Below are 18,853 nucleotides of genomic sequence, written 5' to 3'. Positions count from 1 at the left end.
TTTCCGGAGGCCGCCCTTTCTTGATGCGGGAGGTTCAAACTGCTACCTCCCTGTTTTGTTTTGTTTCCTTTTGCTCCTCCGGCTCGCCGCTGCTTCCCCAGCTGCCAGGACTTGAGCGGGCGCCTCAGTCGAAACACTTCTTGTGTCCATGTTCTTCCGCAGATGAGATTATTTTCTTTCATCGAGAAATAACACTCGGTAGTTACTGATTCCTGAAGTAACCCTGGAGAAGCAGTCACGGACGGTATGGTCTGCCATTTGGACAAAATAGAGGTCGGCCAGAGGCCTTGATTGCTCTTCTCTCGATGTGGAAAACAGCTTCACAGCCTAGAACTACCCTGTGAGTGTCAGAATTGGCCGTAGTCTGCATGAGGGCGTGTACCCGCCCGTCTCTTCCCCGGGTAACCAGACACTGTATTTTGAAAAGCGAGGTTTTAATATGCAGAACAGACGAGGTTTTCCAGTTCGTTATACCAGACATGATGTGATGAATAGTGAGAATGCAAACAGGAGTAAAACAATGCAGAGGAGGTCACAAAGATGGATTGGTACCAGATTCTGGTGTCCTGTGGTAGCACCAAGAATTTTAAACACTACACTCTCCTGTGTATGCTTGATTATTTAAATAATAACAAGTGAAGTTGTTATATGGGAGATGCAAAGGCGGTGATCCCATTTCACAGTCTGGTATCAGAAAATACAAACTCTTTCAATAATGTGTCAACACCTATTTTCTCTTAAAATACCAGGTAAAGTATGTACAGGTGTGTGTGTGTGTGTGTGCACATATTGACATAGTATTTGTTTATTGACATTTAACAAGTTTGTAAACAGGTGATATACAGCAGTTAGTTTGGTCTAATTTGTGGGAATTTAACTGACAGGAATATAGAGATACATTGGAGAGAGAAGAAACAGGAGAATGAGCTTAGTTATAAGAATTGAGAGGTGAGCTTCCAACAAAAGGAGGTAAAGGATCAAATTCAAGCAAGATTTTGAAAAATCAGGAGCAAGCTAGTTACAGGAAGAAAGCATTGAGAAATAAGATGTATCATTAACTCATATTGCATACTCAAATGTAAGAAAAATGTAAATGTTCACTTTCTCATTATTTGATGAAAGTATATTTGCCTAACATTCTTTGCCTAATACTTTTAGGTCCCAGTGATACATTTGTGAATAAGACAGGTGAGGTCCGTTCTGTTTTTCTATTCTAGTGGGAGAAAATAAAGGCAAATAATTTTAATAAAAAGTAATTCAAGATGTGAGGATGGATTGAAGACACTAAATTAACTGCTTCTTTATGCCAGACTGGAGACCAGTAAATTGTTGCATTTGTATTTCTTCAATGGTCTTTTTCCTTAGAGTCAATTGTTGCTTTCGGCCAGTCTTTCGCAGGTGTTAAAACTGATTTTCTGCATTATTTAATTTTTATTATGATGCGTAAGTGCAGGCATGCGCATGCGCGCTCTAACTTTATTCTAGCTTTCCACGGTGAATTCCAGGGACACAACTCAGTCCATCATGCCGGCCTGCCTGCATAGCAAGTACCTTCACACACTGAACCATCATACCTGCCCAAATTGCTATGTTTTTCTTACCAGATATAACTGGTTTATCTGAAATGAGATCCTGAGCATACAATATACAAAAATTAGACTTGAGGAACAGTAAAACCACAAAACTTAGAAGGACATTTGTGACTTTGTGAACTGTCTTCTCCTTCCAGGCTATGTTTTAACAGCGGAGTTAGACCTGGGTGTTACTCAAGGCATTTTGTTAAGGAAGTTCTTTTTAGATCACCGAGGTGAGACCGCTGCTCTTCCTTCAAGAGTGTGCGCAATGGCGTGCGTTGGCCTTAGGCAATGCATGTGTCCAACTTGGTGGAAGTCTTGAGCGTTGAGAAAGCTAGCTATGCTTCTGTGTCCCGTTTCCTTTAGTCTGTGCTGAAGTGTGGCACGCCCAGACGCAGCCATGGCAGCTGAAGTGCGCATGGTTCTTTATGACGATGACTCGGTGCAGGTGCAGTATGCCGATGGCTCCACACTGCAGCTCTCGCCCTGCGGCTCTGAATTCCTGTTTGAAAGGGCACCTCCTCCTTCAACACACCCCCTAGCACAGCCAGAGAGGATTCGCCAACGGACACACTTTGTCATCAGCACCTGCCGAGTAAGTAATGTCACAGCATACTCTTTCTAATACAGAGAAGTTGCCGAAGCTGCTATGAAGGGTATAAACTAGGATTCTGGACTCTTCTCATTCTAAGCTGATTCTCGGATAACTTTACATTTCTTTTTCTAGGAGCAACTACGGCGAGCCCTTGATTTTCGAAACTCTTCAGCTACATGCCCTTTTTTGTCGGAAAGCCTCATACCTCCTGAAAGAAAAAAGGTGATGTGTTAAAGCCACGTTTTTCTAGGTTATAGCTGAGTACAGTTAATTGTAAACAGCTGGTTTCGCCCTTGGAATTAGGCGCGTGCTATAGAATGCACAGGTCTTTGTGTTTCACCAGACTAAGGAACATAGGAGTCACATATTTCAACTCCTTAACATTTTCTTTATAGTCAAGGGCTATAGCATTTCAAATCATGACCTTTTTATTCTCACATGTCTCAGTAGTAAGAAATTTCATAAATAAATTTAGTAAACTATGTGTACTTGTCAATGTGTGATAGGATAGGAGCCTGGTTTGCTTTTCCCATTCTCTGATAAAACAGTGACCAAAAGCAACTTGGGGAGAAAAGGATTTATTTCAGCTAGAAGCCAGTCTTAAAAATATTTAAAGGCTGAGGCAAGAGGATCACTTTACTTCCTAAATGTGAGACCAACGTGGACAATGTAGTTAGATCCTGTCTCCAACAAACCAGAACTTCAGTAGTACCAGTGTGGTGTGGGTATCTGCTAATATTTCCTGCTCTTGTATAGACAGAAAACTATGTTTCAAAGAGCTTACCTGATTTATCTGTGAAAATTTTCAGAGTGGGAAAGTTCGGACTTGAGCCTAGTCTAAATGACCCTTGGGATTACTGGAATTTCACACGTGGTAGGCAGGCACTTCACCAGTAAGCCACACCCTCAGCTCAGCTGGGCCGGTTAATTGCTTTCTGCTGCTTTTCCAGGGCCCTCTTGCCTGCTTACTGAGTACGTTCATACTGTGCTGCGTCTGTGCTGGTAGTCTTATATCTGTGTACATTACTACAGCAAAAATACCTGAGGTGAACAACCGAAAGGAGGGAAGTGTTTACTATTGCAGAGGTCTTAGTGCACGGTCCTGTGGCCCTATCCCTATTGGCTTCCGTCGAAGCAGAACACTATAGCGGGAAATGTAGGTGGAAACAAATCCTAGCAACCAGGAAGCAGAGGGAGTGAGAGATCTCCTTCCTCCAGCCAGTCCCAGCATTGCCCATTCATCTGTGAACTCATGAGTAGATTAATCCTCTGAGGAAGTTAGTGTCTTCACCATCCAGTCACCACTCAGCAGTGCCCCCAGCTGGAGACCACACGCTTAACACCTGCACCTTTGTGAAGGGCACCTCATATCCTCACCTTAGCAGACAGAGAAGCTATAAAGTGGCGCAAGCATACTCCACGGGGCTTTTTTTCCAGTGTCTTTTGAGTAACTGCGTTATTATAATGGTGTCATTTGCTCCGATGCTGCAGTTTGGTCACAGGGCAGTGGGCTTTCCTAACTCTCTCCTTGCACAAGTTAACCATCGGTCACTTCCCCTAAGATGAGTATTCTAATACAGGTGGCTCTGTAAAGAGGTTTCTTGACAACAGTTTTAGTAAAATGAAGGATTAATAAAGATGGAGGTTGAAATGTTGAACTGTATGCAATAGTTGCTCTTTAAAATACTGTTATGTACAGTACTGCTCGTTTTTTTTCCCCCCGATGAAAAGCAGATAGAGACTGTTAGCTGTTTTGAGTTTGTTAGGGTCAGTTTCCCTTTGAGTGTTTGAATTGTTTTAAATTATTTTTAAAGCCACCTGGAATTTATTTTAGCCAGTGTTGTGCCGGGCACCTTCTAGGACAGGTGCTTCATGTTACTTTTTGGTTCATCTGGTAATACTGCATTTCCCTAATGCTGTCTGGTAATTCCAATACCACTTAATAATTCTCTTCTCTCTCACTGTTCCTCTGTAGGGGCAGGCAGGACTTTTCCTGTCTCTCTCTCTCTCTCTCTCTCTCTCTCTCTCTCTCTCTCTCTCTCTCTCTCTCTCTCTCTCTCTCTCTATCTCTATCTCCCTCTTTCTCTCTCTCTTCCCCCATCTCCCTTCCCTTTCTTCAGTCCCTCCCTTCCCCCAATAATACTGTCCACTTAAAAAAATAATAAGTCTCACCTTTCTCCTAGCTCCTGTGACATTTTTAAGTGCTGAATTTGTTTTTGTGTTATCTGTGTTGTTTTCTCAATGACTTCTTCACTAGTTCCATACCATGTAAGCTCCAGTTGCTTTTGTATAGCATACCACAACCCAGGTTCTCCTTCATCTTCCTTCATGTCTGTTCTTTTTCAGATCAGAGTTTTGGGGTGAGTGGTCTGTAAATCCAGCTCTCCCTAACTCAATGTGAGTTTAGCACTAATCCTGCCCCCCCCTTGAGTGTGTGTGTGTGTTTCTAAGAGAAATATTATTACCATCAGTGTTGTCTGTAAACCCATATATTAACTCCAGTTTTGATTTTCTAGGTTGTAAAAACACAAGTATATAAACTCTTTCTTACAAAATACTTTTAATATTAAAACTATGGAAAGAATGAATATTGACAGAAAGTACCATGTTTTTATTTTTCTTTCTCAATTCAGCATATCTTCATTGATTTCTCAGAAGTAAAATGGCCTAGTCTTGATAGAAATGACAGCATCACATATTCAGAGAGTGGCGCTGTGAAAATAACATCACTAGATGGACGTGCATACCTTTGCCTGCCCAGATCTCAGCGTGAATTTACAGTACATTTTTTGTGTAAAGTGAGCCAGAAGCCAGATTCATGTGTAATACTATCCAAAACAAATAATCGAGTCCCAAAAGATAAACTAGTTGGAAAGACCAGCAAAATCTGCACGTATGGAAGTGTATCAGGACAAAGGTTAAAGAATAAAGAAAACGAACTTTGTTACCAGATCTTGAAGTCTAAAGAAGCTTCAGCAAGCATATGCTGTGTACATGGAGCTGAGGGGAGAGAGGAGCTGCCTTCCCCAGGTACAAAACATGGATGCGTGTACACATGGGTGAAACAGAGTTGGTCTGTTGCCTCCTGCCCAGAACAGTGGAGATACCCCCTGTCTTTAGCACTTCGTTTCTACAACCAAGGTAGCATTGTGTCTGAAACTGATGCAGATTATCCTGCAAGTGGAAATGTAACTTCTGACACTCCAGAAGAAAGCGGAAAGGAGGTTTCTGTCCTTCCCAAGGCCCTGTTCCTCAGCTGCCCTGCTCCACACATGCACAGGTAAAGCAAGAGTGGCTTGTTGCACAGAAAGATTTGGGGAGAACTGTCTTTAACCTGAGCAGAACGTTCTAGATCATCTGATATTATTTTGGTGGGTTGATTGGTTGGTTTTGGTTTTTTGAGACAAGGTCTCTCTATATCACCTTGGCTGGCCTTAGAACTCTCTTTGTAGACCAGGCTGGCCACTAACCCAGAGTGCAGAAGAGCACTTTGGGGAAAGCCTAGAGGGGAGCCTCTGGCTGGTCACTAGAGCCCATGACCCCTTACTTCCTTGGAGTGCTTTCTTAAAGTTAATTTTAAAGATTAGTAAAAATTTAAATTTACATCATACTGAGATCCATTAATGAGACTACTGAGAATTACTGAAGACATATGGCAAAGTAAGACTTGCTTTTAAAATTCTCTAATGCATACACACACACACACACACACACACACACACACACACAGAGTTGGTTAGGCAAGAAATAAGCATTATGGAGGCATTGTTTTGTTGACTTTTTGAACAACCAAAATTAATACTTACATTTTATCCTTCCCAGGTGGAACTTCTGTGATTCACTGTTACAAAGACAGTCTGATGAAGAAGAGTATTCCTATCCTGAGCTTGTGAAGGTGGTGTGGAGTAAGGGTGTTACTTACAGGTCAGGCTCCTGTGGTGTGGTGTAAGTGTGTTACATACAGGTCAGGCTCCTGTGTTACACTGAGAGTTTTGTTTGTTTGTTTCTTAACTCAAAGTGGGAATGAGACTGTACTTGCAAACCTATTCTTACAAAGACACAGATTTGCTGGGTCACCTGGGCTCCTATATTTTGTCTTTACTTTTACAGGTCACAAAACTAATTTTATTAGTTCACACAGAGGTCTTATAACTTGAATTAGCCATGTTTACAAGACTTACATGGCAGCTCCATTGCCATTGAAAGTCAGCCTTGCTGGTAAATGAATGTTTGTAGCAGGGTCTTCAGATATCCTTCTGGGTATTAGAAGGTCTAGTTGTGTTCCCTGGTGAGCATGGAATCAGCTAAGGTGGATTCAGTCACAGGACGTCCTTCCTTTCGTGGCTGCTGTGCATCTACACTACTCCACTGAAGTCTCTCTTCCCCACCACAGAGTAACTGTCTAGTGACTGGAATACATCCAGGAATAATACTAGAAAAGCATACCTGATGTTTTTTGGTTGCCAGAAGACTTTCCCTTTCCTGTGTGAGGACCCACCCACTTCTGACAGCATAAGTTTTAAATTGCATTTGTTTTTTCCTGGGGGTGGCAACACGTGTGTGTGCTATGGCATGTGTGTAGAGATCAGGGGACAGTGCCAGTTCTCTCCTTCCACCATGTGAGTCCTAGGGATTGAACTCAGGGCATCAGTGCCTTTTCCTGCTGAGCCATCTCGATGGCCCCTGACAACATATAAAAGATATATCTGTGCTAATAAAAGTAATTTTCATCCAGTATATACCAGATGCTTTGGTTATTCCTGGCTGCTACTTGTGTAATATGTCTTACACAGATAGTTAATTTTATCCACAGGTACTAATTGCACCAATTATTTTTGTTGAAGAATCGTCTTATTTTTAGAACCTAGAAGTGTGGTATTCAACTTTATGCATAGACTGCTTTGATGACTCTTTATGTATCAGTCCCTATGGTTGGCACTGGTATGTAAAGACAGGATTCTCTGAATTCTAGAAGCTCTGAGCTTAGTTATTGAAATAAACATATAAGGCACTTTTCTGTGGTCTGTTTCTCTTTGGATCAGATTTACCTATTCTCTGTTTTTGTTTGTTGCTTGGGATTTTGTTGTTGTCTTAATGATTGCTTTCATAGATGCATTAGTCTTGATTTTAAGAAAATGATTATTTCTCTACTTTAGGCTTACCCATAAAAATGTAAATTCGATAGAGATTTATCCTGGAGATGGATCGGTTTTCAAGTCAGAAGGAACTTATTTTGGTAGCTATTTTACATATTATTCAAGTCAAGAAGAATCAGAAAAGGTAAGATAATTATGAAAATTGAAAAATTTTGATTAAAAGTTCTTTCTAAAGTCACAATATATATGGGGAATTTGCTGTTTTATGTAACATTACTTCCCACTCCTCACCATGGAATTAATATAATCTTACTGTCAGCATTGGCACCTGGTGAACTATCAATCACTTTATTTTTTCTGTAGTCACACCCACTGTTATCTGTTAACTCTAAACAGTTTGTTTAAATCAGAAGCTAAATTTCATGTCATAAAATTTGTCAATTGAAAATGCTAAAGCTCAGAGCATTACCTTTGAGTCATACTACTTTTAATTAATTTTTACAAAGTAAAATGCATATATTGGGGGCTAGGTAGATGGTTCTGTGGGTGAAATGTTTGCCACACAAGCATGAGGACCTGAATTGAGATCCCCAGGACCCACATAAAAAGTCGACACAGTAGCATGCATCTCTCCCCACCAGACAGGCATCATGAAAATAGCACTAAAATATGTAGGTTTTATGGGTTTTAGAGTATTAAAGCAATTGCTTGCTTTGTTGATGTGTGCATGTACACAGACATACACACACACTCATATATATACATACATTCATACATCAAGAAAAAAGTAGTTAAGTGATAAGGGACACACACATATATTTCAAGGAAAAAATACTTAAGTAATAAGGGCCATATTTATTATTTGTGATTTGTTTGTTTTAAACTTTCAGAGAGAAGAGAAAACTTATTCCATAAATAACCTCCCTCCAGACAGACCTGGGAGCCTCTTCTCTGTACGTTCTGTGATTAAGCAGGCAACAAGGTGAGTTCGTGAATTTCAACTGAGCAGAAAAATCATGCATCTGAATACCTTGATGTGTTTCTTCTGGTTAAGGTTAGGACTCGGTGGGTACAATGGAAATATGTGTCTTTGCTACAAATCTGTCTAGTTTTCTGCTCTCGTAATTTAAAAAGTAATCCATGTCATTATAAGAGTATTTCTGGCTTTGCAATTTAAGTCTGAATAAACAGGAAGTGAGCAGGTCCTGAGAGGAACTACAGTGCCGTTTCTCTGAACAAGTGTAACATCCCTATGGTTGCTTTAGTGAGGTTGGGGATTTGAAGGAACATTTGGAATTTTCCCACTTTTTATTTTCACAGTAATAAAGTTTTATGTGAGTGTACTAAAAATAAAAGAGTGGGTTGGTTCTTTATTTCACTATTTTAAAAATTCTTTGATTAATCTACAGCACCTAAATAAATGAAACCCGATGTTGAATTAATTTGTTTTTATGAAGTTATCTGTAAACAATTTCCAAAACCGATTAGCAGGCTCGAAAGTTATTATTTGATTTCCTACACATAGTTAACTGCTTTTCTTGCCTCCTTTAGACTATGCTAAGCCTCTTGGGCACGTGACTCTGTCACCTCTTTAGAACATCTGAGAGCAGGAAGGCTCAGCAAGAAAGACGCCTGCTGTGCAAGCCCAGTAGCCTGAGCTTGACCTGTTGAAGCCACATAAAGTGGAAGGAGAGAACCAAATCCACAAAGTTGTCCTCTGTCCTTTACCCCTATGCCATGGCACGTGAGTGCAGACACACACCACAAATAACTATTGATTTAAACAGTTTTAAAGGAGCACCTAAAAATTGATCCATGGAGTTCCTTAGCTAGCCCAGATAGAGCAGGGGGAAAATATGGTAGCCCCATCTAGGAACTTAAGACTTGCTGGGAAAGTGAGGTGCCATAGTCATCTAAACTGTTATATGGCATTCAGGATGTTGGAAAAACATTGCATCACAGAACCAGATGTTTGAAAATAGAGAAAATGTGATTATTTGCAAACACTTAGCGAATGTTTTTCATGTTCACAGAATTCTTCAGCATTGTGCCAAGACAAGGCTTTCACTAAGCCACAACTATCATGTCTGCTGCTGGAAAATGGTATGCTGAAAGCAAGACTGTTAGTTATTTGAACTCATACTTACACATTCAAACTGCTTTCACCTAAATCATGTGAGAAGTTCTTAGTAACATTCAAATTTGTTTAGTCAAGAGAGTATCTACCTTGAGCCAGGTGTGGTGGTACACACCATTAGCCCTATCACTGGGGTCTGGGAGGCAGAGGAAGGTGGATCTCTGAGTTCACGGCTAGCCTGGTCTACAGAGAGAATTTCAGAACAGCCAGGGTTACACAGAGGGTTTCTATTGCTGTGATGAAACAGCATGACCAAAAGCAACTTGAGGAGGAAGTTTATTTCCCTCACAGTTCCATATGGCAGGGCATCATCAAAAGCAGAGAGGACAGGAACTCAAGCACGGCAGGAGCCGTAGGCAGGAGCTGATGCAGAGGCCATGGAGGAGTGCTGCTTACTGGCTTGTTCCCATGGCTTGCTCAGCCTGCTTTCTTATAGAGCCCAGGACCACCTGCCCAGGGGTGGAAACACCTACAATGGGCTGGGCCTCCCCCATCAATCACCAATTAAGAAAATGAAGATCTTATGAAGACATTTTCTCAACTGAGGATCCTCCCTCTGATTACTCTAGCTTATGTCAGGTTGCCATAGAACCAGGCAGCACAAACCCTGTCTCAGAAAATTTAAAAGAGAGAGAGAGAATACCTACCTCGCAGAATATAAAACCAGTCTTTTCTTTTCTTAAGCTCAAGGCATACAGTACATACTGTACAGATATTCTCTATCATTAGGCACGCCCATGCCCCTATGTTTTACTCTTAGTGCCATAGATGCTTTATTGTATGTGATCCCTCACCCCACCATGTTGGGATTCAAACCTCGGCTCAGAGCATGCCAGTCACATACTCTTTGTCACAAAGCTGTACTAGCCCATTGTTACTTTTCTTTGGCTTTTCGATGCAGAATCTTGCTGTGTAGACCTGACTAGCGCTTGAGCTTACTACATATCCCAGGCTAGCTTCAGACGTGGGGTCCTCCTACCAAGTACCAAAATTACAGATGTATATAAGCTGCCGTGTCCAGTTGTTCACTTGTTTGTTTTAATGGAGGAGGAGAGATGGGAATTGATGGAATTTGAGTTATGTAAAAGCACTGTCAATACAAACTATGATAGTATCATATTTTAATTTTATAAATGTAAAAGTAAATTTATTAATCCTGGCTTAGAGGAAATGATTCTTAGATATTAACTTGGGAATCCATACTCATTTGATTGTAAACTTATTTGCTGTTATAATTCAGTTTTTGCCTATGTAAAGTTCACAGGATGGTAGCTTACAGAGATATTAGAACTTAATCTTCTTTTTAGGTAGACAGTTTTGGATGTGTACTCTTGAAAAGATAAGATATGGACAAGAGTTCTGTAGCAGTCAACTTCTCAATAAGAATCTTGAGTTGCTTCAAAGTTCATTAGTAATTATTTAAATCTTTTTCATAGAAGGCTCTGCCTTGTGCTATCTTATTTACTTGGTTTTAGGTATCTGAAGTAAATGTTAACAATACTCTGCCCGTACTTCTGAAGGAATCACTCATACCCAATGTGGGGAGATTTCTTGCCTACTCTGATGACAAAGTTCACGCTGTCTTTTTAGATGGCGTCACTCTAACATTGAATTGGGATTTCAGCTCCTTAGCTGAAAAAGGACAAGTGAGTATGCCTAAGACCGGTGATGTCAGTCTTCCTAATACTGTGACCCTTTAATACAGTTCCTTGTGTTGTGGTGACCCCCAACAACAGTGTGATTTTACTACTGTTAGGAATTGTAATGTAAATAATTGATATGAAGGATATCTGATATGTGACCCCTGTAGGGGTTGTGATCCACAGGTTGAGAATTGTCACATATGAGATACCATTCTGCTCTTAGATACTTGTGTGTATTATATATTATTACTATCAGGATAAACACTACCTATCTCAAGTATTTATCGTTTCTTTGTGATTCAAGATCCTGTCTTCTAGGTTATTTCAAATACATAATACATTATCCTTAACTGTAGTTTGGTATCTACAGTGTGAAATATATCCTGATTGGTTACTTATCTACAGAAAACAGTACTACTATATCCCAAGTGACTTTTTTTTTTAATGTGTATATATGTGTACCTGTGTGATTTTATGTGCACCATGTACATGCAGGAGCTCTTGGGATCAAAAGAGGACAGCTAAGTCCCTAGAATTGGAGTCATGGCAATTGTAAGTCACCATTTGAGTGCCAGAGACCTGTCAAGAGGCTTTATTGATCTCAGTGAATTTCCCAGAAAAAATCAGAAAAGTACAACAGTCATTCTATGTGTATAAAGAAGCACATTACAGCAAGCGTTGGTGGCGCATGCCTTTAATCCCAGCACTTAGGAGGCAGAGGCAGGCATATCTATGTGAGTTCGAGGCCAGCCTGGTCTACAGAGTGAGTTCCAGGACAGGCTCCAAAGCTACACAGAGAAACCCTGTCTTGAAAAACCAAAGGGGAAAAAAGGGGGATTGGCTTTTGTATTCTCTGATGGTGACTTGTACATACCCACAACCTATTCAAGTACAGTCTTTCAAACTAAATTTGTAATGATTCATCTTTCAAACTAAATTTGTAATGATTCATCTACTCCTTTATTTTTGTTGAAGAGGTTGCTAATGCTTTAGCTTTGATTTTAGAGTGATAAAATGTGCCTCTTTGCTTCTTCAGGTAAATGAAGGTCTCAGCTTGGGTTGGTGCAGATTAACATTTCCTGAGGGACAGGATCAGTTAATTCAAACTGAGCGTCCTGGAGCATACAACAGGTACAGAAGAGCAATTTTCATGTTTCAACTGATAGAGCGTAAATATAACTTAAACGTCATGTGTGTTTTTAGTTTCCAGATTGCAGAGTTTTCAGTTACACTGAAATTTAATATAGTGAAACATATCAAGTCGGCTTTAAACATTTGTTAGCATCTAAGCGATTTTTCAAAATAATGTTTCCAACTTGTCTGACTGGCTGCGAAGAGTATGGCCAGTTGTATTAGCGGCTTTTCTAATTCCTTACCGAAATTGAAAGATAGGTAGTTTGCAAATGACTGTAAGTTTCTGAAATTGTATGTATTTCTGTGAAATAAAACAGTAGAACTAGCTGATGGATATTCTTCAGTGGGAGGATGCTTGAACTTAGTTTTTAGGAACGTAACTTTTCTGTTGATTGTAGTGGCTCTACATGTAGTGTCTTGACAGTACAGCAGCTTTACCTGTCCATGCCCACGGAACTGCTTACTTAACATTTTGAATTTTATTTCTGTTGGGTGGTCTTGTTTTGGTGTAAATGCTCTTCCAACTTTCAGTTGCTGTTTTAAACAATTTCTCTCAAAAAGATACTACCTTTGGCAAATGTTTTAGACATTTAAATTTTAGCTTTAAATGAAGAAAAAGTATTCCTTTCTTGTTTTGATTTAGATGTTTTCTTTATAATATTATGAATATAAATAAAATTATTTTATTATTTATGAATAATGTAAAAAGGTTACTTCATCTGTGTCTCTTATATGATTTAGAAAATTTTACTGCCTCACTTAAAATTTTTCTTTATCCTTTTTTTCAAACTGTCTTACTGATTTTTTCATTTCTTATGTATTTATGGAAAGTATAAAATTTAAGGCTGGGAGTATAGCTAGGTAGTAGAGCATTTCCTCAGCACAGACAAGGACCTGAATTCCATCCCCAACATATGGGGGAAGGGGTTAATAAAAATCCTTAAACAAGGTATGGTGGTACACTGTGTAATCCAACACTTGTCATAAGGATTAGAAGTTATCCTTAGCTACACAGTATGTTAGAATCAAAGTGTTTTTTTAAACTTTAGTTCATTTTTGTTATTACACAAATTAATTATACAAATTAATGAGTTTCCCTATCAAATATTTGTAATGTGTTCTTTTCAGATATGTGACAGCAGTAACGTCATGGTGCAGAAGACTGACCCAGACTAGTTCAAGACAGGTGCCCAAACATCTGTCACCTGTTCACAAAGAAAATTGGTATTTATATTTCTTGTAAAATTAATCTGTGAATAAGAGCCGATTAATTCTTAACAATTAGTATCAAGGCCTGATGGCTTGAATAAGAACAGCCCCCATAGGCTCATGTATTTGGATGCTTAGTCACCAGGGAATGGCATTATTTGAAAGGATTATAAGGATTAGGAAGTGTGGCCTTGTTGGAGAAAGTGTGTCACTAGGGGATGGGTTTTGAGGTTTCAGAAGCCCATACCAGGCCCAGCCTTTCTCTATGGATCAGGATATAGCACTCAGCTACTACTCCGCTGCCATGCATGCTGCCATGTTCCCTGCCGTGATGAAAATAGACTAAGCCTCTGAAGCTTTAAGCAAGCCCGCAGTTAAATACTTTCTTTCATCAGAGTTGCCTGTGTCCTGGTATCTCTTTACAGCAGTAGTACAGTGACCAATACACAAGAGCTGGCAAGATGGCTCAGTAGGTAAAGGCTTATAGTAGGGAAATATTCTACTGCTGAACTATAGCATAGCCTTATAAGGTGACTTATCATAATGTAGAAGGATGATGCTCGCGCACACACACACACACACACACACACACACACACACACACACACACACACAGAGCCTGGTTTATATTCTTTGCCTGGGTGAAAACTTGTTAGAATAAATCAAATGAAAACAGTAGATGTGATTTTAGTATGCCATACGTCTCAGGATCCAACTTTGCATATGTCTCTTCCTTCAACTCTAACTCAGAGCTGGAAAGCTGCTTAAAGCAGCTGGGAAGAAGGGAGATTGCGTATGATTATAAAGCTGATCACTAACTGCTGCTCAAGTGATAGCTGGTTCTGTTTTTGTGTTTATTAAATGCCTTGTTTACATAAGAGGGTGACTGCTGACTGACATACTAAGAAATGAAGCTGGAAGCCGGGCAGTGGTGTCACACGCCTTTAATCCCAGCACTCAGGAGGCAGAGCCCGGCAGATCTTGATGAGTTTAAGGCCAGCCTGGTCTACATGAGTGTTAGGCCAGCTAAGAGCAACACAGTGAGCAAAAAAACAAAAACAAAAAAAGGAAAGTAAAAGTGCAATTGGTGTTAGCAGCTGCCGATGAAAATGGTGAGGAGGGAGAGGCACCTGTACAATAACTAGTTCTCTAGGTTGTGGTGGGGAGGGAGAGGCACCTGCACAGTAACTAGTTCTCTGGGTTGTGGTGAGGAGGGACCTGCACAATAACTAGTTCTCTGGGTTGTGGTGAGGAGGGAGAGGCACCTGCATGATAACTAGTTCTCTGGGTTGTGGTGAGGAGGCACCTGCACGATAACTAGTTCTCTAGGTTGTGGTGAGGAGGGAGAGGCACCTGCACGATAACTAGTTCTCTAGGTTGTGGTGAGGAGGGAGAGGCACCTGCACGATAACTAGTTCTCTAGGTTGTGGTGAGGAGGCACCTGCACAATAACTAGTTCTCTAGGTTGTGGTGAGGAGGCACCTGCACAATAACTAGTTCTCTGGGTTGTGGTGAGGAGGGAGAGGCACCTGCACAATAACTAGTTCTCTAGGTTGTGGTTCCGGGTTTTTCCCACCTGCCTTCACTAGCTTATGGATTCAGCTTCTTAGTAACTTGACTCAAGCACTGTTTTTAGACAGTGTCCTCACTCATTTCTCAGAGGTAGTCATTATACTATTTGTATAGTATCCTATCTTGGTGGGGAAGGCAAGATGGCCATTCACTTAAGGGGCTCTGCCAGAGTTTTATAGTTATCCCTCATACTTGCCCCCGGCCCTCTCTGTCATCTGTGGTAAGAGCTCATGTTCCAATGTCACCCTTTCTCTTTCATAGGTCTGTTGCTTCTGAGCTTGAGAAAATACAGAAATTTAACTGTATCCTTTTAAGAGAATGTGTTATCCTACAGAAATGTTCCATTTCAATCTGGGCTTGATAGTGACTGCACCTGACTTTATGACATGTTGCTGAGTTTTGCTGAGTCAGATGCTATCTAAGGTATTTTCTTGTTATAAGATGTTATGTTAATGTTTATGCTTTTATGTTTAAATTGGGTAAGGAATTATGAAGTAGGATTAAGATCTCTTTTGGAGACGTTTTCTCTTATAACTATCTAAATCATAGCTGTTGAAAATGTCTGTAACTTTTATTGTGAACCCTTTCATTTATCTAAATTTGTTTTTTCATTTTTCTGTAATCTTACTATTGTGTGAATTTTTCTGGGGAGATATGATCCAACATTGATTCACCCCATATAGGCAACCAACAACAGACCAAAGAGACAATTTGGCCCAAGTCCAGCATAGTGAACTGATAAGTTTACTGCGATCACTTACAGGAGTTTGGTTGTGGGGTGGAATTTACAGAAGCCAAATGACTCAAAGGCAGCCATCCCCTAACAGCCAGGATGGCTGACAGTTCATGAAAACTGCATCCCTGGAGTTCACTGCACAGCCTATAAGTAGTTCACCTAGTCAGAGTTACCTCTCCCCAACAGCTGCTCCTGCAGAAACAGCCTTGGAAAGGGACTTTGGGAATTTGATAACTTTTAGAAGCTTTCTGAGCCTTGTAAGATTCATATTCTTCCTGGGCACTGTGTATTTGATCTATTTCTTGAGTCCTGTGGGCTCCCTCCTCTCTCTAGAAGGGACTGTTTCAATTGGGAGCAAATAGTTATACAGCCTTACTCAAATAATAAACTAGCTCTGCAAGAGAAGGCAAATAGTCTTTTACTCTATTTTTATTAATTAAGAAATGCACTACATTCATTGTTCCTAACCCTATCGTCTGACTCTTTCCCTTTTTATGTTAGTAAGTTAAGAAATGTTACTGAGATTTTCTTTCCTTTCCTACTAAGCCTCATCTCCTTTGCCACTAACCCTGCATCCAAATACACGTAATTCCCCACTTTCCATACATTATGACTGGTTTCCTTATCTGTAAGGACTGATTCCATAAATTCTGAAGTCCCAGTGCAATCACCAATTCAGTAGATAGTCCTTGAAACTGAGAAATATTTTCATACCAAAGCCAGGTTTTCTGAAAATCAGATTATATAATGAAAATGTGGGGGGAGCTCCTTAACTAAGTAACTCAGGGCTCCTGGAAAACAGTGGTGTCCTCCATTTGACTTCTAGCAAGAAAAACGAACAGTGTTCTGATGACTGGACGTCCGGATCTTCAGAAACCTTGCTAGAAGCAACGAATAAAGAGAGTGTATCGGTAGCATTGAAAAGAACTTCTGAAATCCTTCAGGATATTGACTATCTCCTGTCAAACTCGAGAAAGTGAAAAACGGAATTATTGCAACACTAAATCTTAAGGATGTTTCAAATACTAGTATGAAATTGCTAGTAACCCAAGGAATTCCAAATGTTACTTCTGTAGAATGTACAGAACTGATTTACCTTTGATTGTATTTTACCTAACTTGTAAATGTTAATGTGTGTGTGTGTGTGTGTGTGTGTACATTTTTAAAATAACTATTTTGAAATTTTGAACTATTTCATTTTTTACATCAGATGTATAAGAAAAGTTAAACGTTTTGCCAATTTTAGTTTCGTAGAATAATGTTAACTCCCAATTTTCTTTTCATTTTTCTGTAATTTTATTATTGTGTGACTTTTCCTGGGAAGATGAGATCCAGCATTTATTCACCCCATATTGTACACTTGATCATTTGTATTTAGTCTCTCCTGGGGAACTAATGAACAGATGTTCTTCTTTCTCATCCCTTTTTTTGTCTCTAAAGAATGATGTACACAGACAATGAAAGGTGAATGGAGCAAAGACTTTATCCCAAGGAGAGAAACAGTGAAGATTTGACAGTGAACACTCTGAGCCGCCGCAGGCTGCCGGCCATCCAAGGCCTCATGAGGACTGAGGACTGAGGGCATGCCTGTTGAGGAAAACAGGAACAAGATTGCAGAGTGGGCAAAGACCAGCAAAGGGCGGGCGCTGGCGAGTTTTCGTAGTCCCCAAACAGGCTCTGATTGGCTAGGATATATTGACATGGACTAAGAAGACAATGCTCAATTAAGGGAGAGCCTTGCAACCCTGAAAGAGGACGAGCTTTCAGTTAGGCTTGGTGGTCCCATTTCCCCTCGCTCTTACAGCAGTGAGGAAGCAGGCAGTCAGCTATCTGGAGGGCAGCAACCCAGTAACTGTTGTTATGTGCACACGTATATATCAGTCTGTATAATGTTACTTGCATGTGTTTTCGGGTCTGACTGTGGTTATGGGTAACCAGTTGATATGCTCTTCCCCAGGGAAGACTTATTTCTCCAACTCTCAGCATCCTTAGCTGCCTGTAATTCTTTATGTAGGGTTGAGTCCTCCTAAATGGTCCAGGAAATTGAAAGAGTGAGGAGGTGTATATGAGAGGGCCTGAGGGAGGAAAGGGAGGGGAGAAATGATACATTATCTCAAAAAACAAATACTAAGAGATAACTTTTTAAAAAATACCGGGGTGGGGGTGGGGTTGGGGGTTTGAGCCTACTCTACCCTAACTGGCTCCAATTAAAGCTGGGGATCACTCCCACCTCTGTCAGAACTATCTTTTAAAAAAGCAAAACAAACTATCTGAAAAAGGAAAACTAGCAATCCTGTGGCAATCTAGGGATCTGGTTCAGCTTTGTTTCTCTGTTAAAAGATGAGAAACCTGAAGCTCAACTGGGAGCAGCAGAGCTGTCTCCACCGAAGACAGTCTGCAGTTGGAGAAAGCACTCACTGGGGTGAGGAAACATGCAGCTGACCTCGGAAGGGAAAACCCTCTGTAAAGCGGAGGGGCACTCAAAGGGAAAATCTAGTCTCTCTAGGGTTGGGGTTCCGAAGCCTTTGAAGAGTTCTCCCCTCCTTAGGGTTGGTCATTTTGGAAACAGACAGGACAGTAGGTTGGTCCTAGCTGTTCTTGTCCTCATCTGGCCTTGAACTTGAGCCAGCCCATCTGCAGGGGATTGCTGGTGGGAAGAAGCTGGCCATCTTGGAAATTTGCCACTGTTATTACTCAGCCATGGCCCCTTTCCCTATCAGCCTCCCAGGGAGTCTAAATCCTAATCTCTCAGGCTCTTAACATTAAAAGGCAGGAAACGAGACAAAGGAAAGGAGTATAATGGACCAAGAGTGATAAGGTCACTTACTTGGGTGGACAAATGCCCTCCTTTTATAGCCACTCTCTGTGCTCCTTCACTTTTCTGGTCGCAGCAAAAGTTTCTGTCTACAGTCCTCGAAACTACCTCATCCAAAGTTAGCCTCTCTCAAATATATCACCGTGTTTATTTTCCTAACAGTATTTACCAGTATCTGTCCAGTAGTTAATCTGAAGTTATTCTGTAGCCAGAGCACAACAAAAGTGTCCAGTACGTGCTGTATGAGTCACTGTCTTTAGCCAATAGGCTTCCATAAAGCCTAGACTGTATGGCACATAGATGAACCATACTGCCCTAATCCTAAAGTAGTACAAATGCAAG

At 40.5% G+C, this 18,853-nt stretch overlaps 1 protein-coding gene and 1 long non-coding RNA gene across 8 annotated transcripts; one reads left to right on the top strand and one right to left on the bottom strand.

Moving 5' to 3' along the window:
* CUNH5orf34 (chromosome unknown C5orf34 homolog) lies at positions 1 to 16,885 on the top strand. 7 transcript variants are annotated; one of them, XM_040728859.1, is made up of 14 exons: positions 1 to 340; positions 1,159 to 1,188; positions 1,941 to 2,169; positions 2,302 to 2,391; positions 4,803 to 5,449; positions 5,992 to 6,093; positions 7,326 to 7,449; positions 8,156 to 8,247; positions 9,299 to 9,368; positions 10,878 to 11,048; positions 12,082 to 12,176; positions 13,308 to 13,403; positions 15,222 to 15,262; positions 16,483 to 16,885. In XM_040728859.1, exons 3-14 carry the CDS (start codon positions 1,975 to 1,977, stop codon positions 16,674 to 16,676), a joined length of 1,917 nt encoding a protein of 638 aa, XP_040584793.1. In that variant the 5' UTR covers positions 1 to 340; positions 1,159 to 1,188; positions 1,941 to 1,974; the 3' UTR covers positions 16,677 to 16,885. The 7 variants fall into 7 exon arrangements, with proteins under 7 accessions (XP_040584793.1, XP_021090179.1, XP_005082841.1 ...); XM_021234520.2 differs by having other exon boundaries at positions 1,730 to 2,169; XM_005082784.4 differs by lacking the exon at positions 1,159 to 1,188.
* A 276-nt stretch (positions 16,886 to 17,161) lies between these two features.
* Positions 17,162 to 18,619, bottom strand: LOC121133109. The gene is made up of 2 exons (XR_005869840.1): positions 18,524 to 18,619; positions 17,162 to 17,283 (listed from the first exon to the last, which is right to left on the bottom strand). It is a non-coding gene; the product is annotated as an uncharacterized LOC121133109 (long non-coding RNA).
* Positions 18,620 to 18,853: the final 234 nt, after the last annotated feature.

Source organism: Mesocricetus auratus, unplaced genomic scaffold, assembly GCF_017639785.1.
Source record: "Mesocricetus auratus isolate SY011 unplaced genomic scaffold, BCM_Maur_2.0 Super-Scaffold_100020, whole genome shotgun sequence".
NCBI lineage: Eukaryota > Metazoa > Chordata > Mammalia > Rodentia > Cricetidae > Mesocricetus > Mesocricetus auratus.
The sequence above is the reverse complement of the archived record's forward strand: the minus strand, read 5'-3'. Positions and strand labels throughout refer to the sequence as shown.